The sequence below is a fragment of the Hippoglossus hippoglossus genome, chromosome 12 (genome assembly GCF_009819705.1).
Source record: "Hippoglossus hippoglossus isolate fHipHip1 chromosome 12, fHipHip1.pri, whole genome shotgun sequence".
NCBI lineage: Eukaryota > Metazoa > Chordata > Actinopteri > Pleuronectiformes > Pleuronectidae > Hippoglossus > Hippoglossus hippoglossus.
Genome location: NC_047162.1, coordinates 7,687,894 through 7,695,620, shown reverse-complemented (window position 1 = coordinate 7,695,620; position 7,727 = coordinate 7,687,894). Strand labels below are relative to the sequence as shown.

General features: G+C 42.4%; 1 protein-coding gene across 3 annotated transcripts; it reads left to right on the top strand.

The window, feature by feature from the left end:
* The first annotated feature begins 59 nt into the window (after nt 1-59).
* LOC117772144 (urea transporter 2-like) lies at nt 60-6,373 on the top strand. 3 transcript variants are annotated; one of them, XM_034603090.1, is made up of 10 exons: nt 60-321; nt 2,279-2,395; nt 3,052-3,241; nt 3,416-3,544; nt 4,368-4,497; nt 4,581-4,649; nt 4,785-4,932; nt 5,165-5,299; nt 5,382-5,431; nt 5,541-6,373. In XM_034603090.1, exons 2-10 carry the CDS (start codon nt 2,284-2,286, stop codon nt 5,808-5,810), a joined length of 1,233 nt encoding a protein of 410 aa, XP_034458981.1. In that variant the 5' UTR covers nt 60-321; nt 2,279-2,283; the 3' UTR covers nt 5,811-6,373. The 3 variants fall into 3 exon arrangements, with proteins under 3 accessions (XP_034458981.1, XP_034458980.1, XP_034458982.1); XM_034603089.1 differs by having other exon boundaries at nt 62-321; nt 2,249-2,395; XM_034603091.1 differs by lacking the exon at nt 3,416-3,544 and having other exon boundaries at nt 62-321; nt 2,249-2,395.
* The last annotated feature ends 1,354 nt before the right edge of the window (nt 6,374-7,727 follow it).

Below are 7,727 nucleotides of genomic sequence, written 5' to 3'. Positions count from 1 at the left end.
TGTGATTCCAGAAACAAAGGCCTCTGTTCTGCTGCAGCCAAAAATCCTCCGTACCCATTAGACCCCATTAGAACATTCTTTCTCCTGATTAGCTGCTGAGATGAAGAGAGAGGGTTCGGACTTCGCTCCAGGCAGGCGTCCCACAGAAAAGAGACGGGAAGGAAGACCTTTTTTTTTGTCTTTAATATAGCGAAGAAGAGGCCACGTAATGTCATGCAGTGGACTTTCTTTTTTTTTTTTAATGAAGTATGTGTATATGCTGTCTTTAACTTAACAAGTAGCTGGTGGATAACAGCTGTGATTTACTTTCATCTCAAAGAGGTAAGAAAAACTTCTGTCTTTAATTGTTATTATATGATATAAGTTACATGAATCTAAATAAGCAGAGAGATGCAATGTGCTTTCATTTAGGTTAAAGTGCTTTTATATTATTCAGAAATAATAATGAGGAGTTTGTAAATAAAAATGACTATATATATTATGTATTACTATTATATATTCTCCCAGTTTGTAGTACCTAATTATAAATTGAAATTATTCACAAATTAGAAGTAGCAAATGAGCAGATTTCTTAGACTTAAATTCTTTGAAATATTTTCTGTGCTCAGTCTGGATGCAGAGCCCCTTTAAGAACCTATTTATCTGTTGAGTGATTTATTGACCAATTGAATCAGAGTGAAGCTTGATTGCTGTTTTCACTGTTGAACAAAGAGATTGGGTGAATTTTAATTTGCATACGACTCAACAAGCCACCCTGATTCTAACATGAATGCATGAGCATGGACCTGGAATGCAAAAGTGAATGTGTGTGAGACCTAATTTTTTAAACAAAAGCAGTAATCTGCAGAGCTGTGAGGAAAAAAAGGAACTTGCCCTGGCATCATCAAAACACTGACACAAAAGGAAAAGCAATCCAAACAACACAAAGCAATCATGAAGAAATTAAGATTTGCAAAGTAACAACACGAGGATCACAGTTTACAAGAGATGTAACTGATCATTTGGTTACTTAACTTTATCTGAAAAGTTTCTGTAGCCTTCGTATTTGTTGACTCTCATAAGAAGCATTGTAGCGCAGAAGAAAAGAAGCCACCAGCCGAGTGGAAAGATCAAGAGCTCCTCTGCTCAATGAACAACATAAACACACTCAGACTATCGTGCAGAGAACTGCGACTGAGGATGTTGACGGTAGCAGCAGGAAGCTTTTCTCTGCAAATCTGCTTTGATCACTTCTTCGAAAAATGTAAAAATAAAATGCATTAAAAAAAACTGTGGGGCAAATTGGCAGCGAGGTTTGGATTTGAACTCACGCTTCTCTGTTGGAGCTGTTCCCTCCTCAGGGAACAAAGACGTTCATGTTCATGCCGATTTAGTTTGTGTGCATGGAGCAAATCAACGTGTCTAATTTGTGAGCGGCAGAGGAAGAGAATATCTGACAATTTCTGGGTCTAAATTATGGAGATCAGAGAAACACAGTTAATGAACATGTGGACAAATGTTGATTAATATCACACAGGTGAAGCTTTGTAACTTTGTTAAGCATCAAACAATAACAAGTGGGACTGGGACTGTGGCTGTGTCCGAAATCACTATATAGTGAGTTTTTATACCCTATATAGTGCACTCATTGTTTCCCACAATGCATCGTGAAAAGTAGCGCACAACCGATGGTCACTAACCGAGCAATATGTACCATCATGCATTGCGCTCGCGGCGGAGAGATGAGACGAGCAAGGGTAGCAGGAACAGCCCGACCTGTAGTAAATGTAAATAGAAGCAGAGCCGCACCTTACAGCACAAAGTGCGGCAAACACGTTTATTTCTACATTTAAAGATGATCATTCAAAAAGTTGTTTTACTTGAAAGTATCAATACTAAGTGTAAAATACATGTTTTGAATTATCTGTGGGATTTTCAACCGACATCTTCTTCCATCTAATAGTTGAGACATTCCAGTTTGAGCCAAAGTACTGGACGCAAAAATTGACATTTACACTTCTTGAGCCACAGTGGCTCAAAATGAGAAGGCCCACGTGGGCGTGGAGGTTCTCAGACAGAACCTCCCCCTCTACCAGGGAGCAATCAGTGCAGTGGAGCCAGTCTGTTGAGTGGTTCATCTCTGACAGCTGTGGGGAGACCCACGTGGCATCGTCAATTTCCACAGCCAAATATGCACTTTAGTTTCAACTGAAACTGAAATGATTGTAAGACAATAGTTTTTTCATAAACCTTATACTTCATATCGCAGAATGACAACTGCAATCAACTTTAATGACAGCAGGTATGGACGACAGCAACCAGCCGTCATGTGAAGAAGCTCCAGGAAACTTCTCTCTCTGCAGAACTCTGGGACTTTTCACAGGGGACATGCGCCTGTGCAGAAAATGGGTGTCAAGTAGGTGTCCAATCTTCTCAGCATATCTATTATACTTGGTTTCAGTAGCACGGACCACGACACAGCATTATGTAATTTAAACTTTTTAAAGGAAATTGCTAAATTGGATGTTGAGGGAAGGGTTGATGTGACTGAGGACACACTGGAGACTCAGTGTACGGGCTCTGTCTCAGGGATCCTTCCAGCTGAGATTATTACAGGCATCCACATCCTGTACCTAGAAGATGAAAATGACAGGCATACACCAAATTGAACACAGAACGGATGAGGAAGGGAGGGAGGGAGGGAAAAGTGTATGAAAGGATTTGAGCTCGGATAAGAGAAGGAGGGAAATGATAAAGGGACATGGGGGGAAACAAGACGAAGGGATGTGGGTTAATGAGGATGAGGGAAGTAGGAAAAAGGATGAAGGGATGTGGATAAGGATGAGCAGAGAGACGGGTGAGGTAGAAGGGTGAATGGATGAAGGAAACAAGCAGAACATAATGGGTTGACCCATTTAGGCTTAACAGGTGGTTAGAGATGTGGTTGAAGCATGGCCCTGCTCCCAAGTTTAATAAACCTAGTCTAGTCGAAATATTAGAATATACAAATATTTGTCCAATTTGACATTTGAGCTTATCTGATTGAAAAGACATCACTGTCTTCTACGACAGGACAGAATGTGATGATCCAGCTGCTGGACTGGATTTTACGAGGCATGGCCCAGGTCATGTTTGTCAACAACCCTCTGAGCGGCCTCCTCATCACGGCCGGCCTCTTCCTGCAGAACCCCTGGTGGGCTCTGAACAGTCTGCTGGGGACCCTCGTCTCCACCGTGTCTGCCATCTTTCTGGGACAAAGCAGGTGTCATCTCCTCATCCTTATTTGACTTCATCCCAGGGCACAAAAACAGATAATTTTCTTCACAGCATGACACCTCTTTCCCCCGAGGCTACGCTTTCTTTAGCTTTCACAGTGTGTTTCTCATTAAAGTGTGTTTTGCACTTATGTCGGGTACGTCTGTCGCTCTCTCCTCAGGGAGGCCATATCAGCAGGTTTGTACGGCTACAATGGAGCTTTGGTCGGCATACTGATGGCTGTTTTCTCTGCCAGAGGAAACTGGTACTGGTGGCTTCTACTGCCAAACGTGTTCATGTCCATGTTGTGGTGAGACTTCTCTTCTGAAGATGATCTGATTCTATAGTTTGCCTAAAAATTTGAATTCACTCAACAACAAGCTGCACCAAATAGCACACACTAATAGTTTTCACTTTCCTTAATGTATCAGATTTTTTCCATCAAGATCCTTGAATTATTCCCTGGGAAATCTGTGAAAATGCCTTGCAATGTTAAAGAAAGTGAAAAAAAAAACAATTCCTGTATCCTGACTACCAGACAAACAAAATGAACGACAATGGGTCCATGATTTTAGAAGAGGATTCTCATTTCTAACCAGAATTGAAATTTTTGATTTTTTTTTATAGTAATTTATAGTAAACGATGCATCTTTAAGTCATAGTGAACAAATGATTGTGTGTGTGAACTCAAGTCGAATAAAGAGCAGAACAGACCTGCTACTACTTTATAGAGATACTACAGTATCATACACAATGGAGGTAATTGTACTGCAGTTTCATACTGTTTGTTTGCTTGTTAGTTAGCAGGATTACACAAAAACTACAGACTGTGGTAAAAACCTGGTATATTTTGGTGCCTATCTGGATAAGGGGGTAGATCCAGGATATTCTTTTTTTTCACTTTGTTTGACATTGTGAGATAGGACGTTTTTCATTGATTTCTCGAAGGCTAATTCATGGATCTTGATGGAAAAAATCTGGCATATTTAGGTTTGGTTCTAGTGAATTCAGGGAAAGTGCTCTCTGAGTGCCATTCCAGTTCAAAATGCTCCATAGAGCTCTGCCCATAATGTAAATGTGAAGAATCACACTCTCCTCCCACCAATAACATATCTACTGGTCTCTGTCCATAGCCCAGTTGTCTCCAGTGCCTTGTCCACAGTTGCCAGCAAATGGGACCTCCCAATATTCACCCTGCCCTTTAATATTTTGGTGTGTCTACATGTGGCAGCTACAGGAGCCAATCATCCCTACTTTCCACAGGTATATTCCAGCCCTGCTACACACAAGAATGTACATTTACATTGTTTGGATGCAAATTAAATCTTCTTTTCCTTTAATTCTAGGTGGATATCCAGCCACATAACCATCAACACCCCCGTAATGACTCCACTGAAAGCCTCAACATCTTTCAGGTTCAACAGGAATCACGCCTCTAGCTCTTCAAATCTAAATTACTGCGGTGTCTATTTCCCCTGCATATGTCATCTCAATTACCAACCTGTTCTAATTGTTTGAAATGTCAGAAAACTGAGGCTTTCCATTCGCAGCTATTCCTGTCGGTGCCAGTTGGCGTTGGCCAGGTGTACGGCTGCGACAGTCCCTGGACAGGAGGTGTCATCCTTCTGGGCCTGCTGCTCTCCTCTCCGACTATCTGTCTTCATGCCATGGTGGGCTCGGCTGCTGGCGTGTTGACGGGTAAAAAAGACTCATTTGCATATAAATATGCATCGTGTCTTCTGAGGCTGCAGTGGGAGCTGTGGCTCTTCAAAGGGCACCATTGAATTATGGTGAATGAACCATGGCATGTTTTTAGGAATAATGCTTCATACTTTGTGTGTGTGTTGACACAATTGTTTGTTTTGAGCAGTTGTTTGCTGTTGAATGAAACATTGCCTTGATACTGTTCTCCCTCTGATTTGTGGTGCAGGCCTTGCTCTGGCTGCTCCTCTCTGGGATATTTACTCAGGGCTGTGGGGATATAACAGCGCTCTGTCCTGTATCGCTGTTGGAGGCGTCTTCTATGTTATAACGTGGCAAACCCATTTACTGGCTGTCATATGTGGTGAGATTAACAAAACGATCACTGTCTTCATATGCCTCACACAAAATGTTTTCCATAAAAACCGTGAAATTGTTCTTTCCAGCACTTTTCTCTGCATACATGACTTCGGCGACCTCAAGACTGATGTCCGTGGTACGTATAAAACTTTGTTCCCATGAGTCTATAAGCATCATCTGAAAATCCAGATGTCTCTCGTATCGTGTGTCACACTCTGCTCTCCCTCGACGTCCTACCCTCTCAGCTCGCATTACCCGCCTGCACGTGGCCTTTCTGCCTGTCCACTCTCATCTTCCTCCTCGTTTCCTCCGAGATCCCAGCCATCTGCAGGCTGCCTCTGTCTGTGGTCTCCTACCCGGAGGAGAGTCTGCGCAACCGGAGACGACTGAAGGCCTCAGAGGGAGTTCGGCGCAGTCAGCAGGGCAGCAGCCAAGAAGAAGAGGAGGAGAAGGCCCTGCCGAAGGAGAACAGAGGGACAGATAACCAGTCGGTAGAGGAGAGAGGCTCTGTGTGATTAAAGGAGACGCTCTTTTGTCCTGACATGCTCCTCTATAAAGATAAATTGTTGGGTATTATGTTGATGTACATTTTTGGCATTTTGTCTCTTACACAACAGTTGTTATATAAAATGGCTGATGATTTGTTTTCTAGCATGCATTTTTATTTTTACTTTTCTACACAGCAGAGGGCAGCATTTTCCAAGGAAAGCCAGAAACCACAGTGCATACAGAGAAAATCTAATAGTAACCTGCAGGAAATCACTGAGCAGATTAAAGCAAATGCATTTATTACTAGCTTTGTTAGAAATAACAAATATAATGTTAAATGTTGAGTTTTTCAATTACGGCAGCTATAACTCAAACATTAGTAGGTAAAAGCAGTAAACGGTGTTTCCTTCCTCCACAGCAGGATCGTGGTGGTTGCTGGGAGATGATTTAAAATGCAGCAGGGCTAATCAGTGCAGACAGTGAGCTGTGGGGGGAGATTTCATAATGTGCTCCCCTTAGCAAAATAACACCCTCTTCTCTGCCTGGCATAACACACCTCTGCTTTCTGTACTCCAATCTTTCCTGCTGTTTTCCTCCCGTCGCTCCTCTCCGTGTCTCTTTTACATTCTCGCTGTCTCTCTTGCACAATTAAACATCTTTTTATTTAAATCCCTTTGTGGTCATCTACCTTTCCTCTCATTCTCTCCTCTTTTATCTGATTCACGTTTATTGAGGACACCCTTTGTCCCTATTCCCCTCACACAAGGAGATTTTCTGAGCTCTCCAAAACTCCTGAGATGCCAGCTGATTAAACACACTGAGGTCTGTCTATAGTCTGTGTCTAGACCTACTGTATATTTACATTTATGTGTATATCTCCATGTCTCTAGTGCCATCTGCCTGTCTGTGTATCTGGCCGCCACGACACAAGTCTAGCCAATATAACAGATAAGAGATAGTCACACTCCCAGACATGTGTGGGAGATTTGGTACATCGGAGGGGAGGGCGCTAGACGAGGGGCCGCGAACAAAAATGAGAACATCTCATTTTCTTCTCTGGCGATAAAATATGACTTGTTATGACAGGTTTTCTTTTTTTTTCTTAAACATCTAATGTGCATTTCTTCCTGCCCTTCATTTCAACCCAGCACCTACTCATATCCAACAGTTTTTTTACTTGATATTCTGCTACAGAGGGAAACTTTCTTCAACTCCGCCACAACTTATTTCCTCTTAACTACTGCAGCCTGTAGGTTAAGGTGACATCAGTCAGCGTGGCCTTTTACACAACGTTGCTTCAGCCGGCGACCTTTGAAGGACCGGATAAGTGTTGGAAGTGCGACGAAGTGAGATGCGGTTGGTGTCATATCCCCTGTGCCGGTGCTGAGTGCTCCTAACTGTGTGATTCACCTTCCAGGGTCCCCTGCAGGCAGCGAGCACAGCTCCTGCTGAACACAACAGAGGAGAGAGAGAGAGACGGGGCTGAAGCTGTGAGGGATAAAACCTCAACACACAGTTATGCACACTTGTCTAAATACAGAGAGAAAACTAAGCATGGGCTTGTGCCTCTGTTTGTCCCCACATGTGCCTGTTGGTAGGAACAGCAAATCCCATAAGACAATGGCTAAGAAATTATATAACTATGGATTAAGAGGTTCAACGGAAGTGACGGCAGCAGCAAGGAGACAAGAACATGTGAAGTAGATCTATTGCCTATAAACATATTGTATAGGAAATCAGATCATACTGTGTATAATCCCCTACCAGTGAGGACAATGCATTTATTAAAAACAGTAATAAAAACAGTTTGTTGGGTTTTTTTAAAATTTTATGAAGGGTTGGGGCTTAACACAAAGAGGAACCAGTAACAATTTGAGGTGGATCTGTTTTTTTATCACTTTCTTTATATGGCGAGATGGAGTTTTGCACTCTCTCAGCACCCA

Coding starts and splice junctions, on each gene's coding strand:
- LOC117772144 (XM_034603089.1), top strand. CDS start 2,272: ATGACAGCAGGTATGGACGACAGCAACCAGCCGTCATGTGAAGAAGCT. Junction 2,396..3,051: donor GTGCAGAAAATGGGTGTCAA/GTAGGTGTCCAA, acceptor CTTCTACGACAG/GACAGAATGTGATGATCCAG. Junction 4,498..4,580: donor ATCATCCCTACTTTCCACAG/GTATATTCCAGC, acceptor CTTTAATTCTAG/GTGGATATCCAGCCACATAA.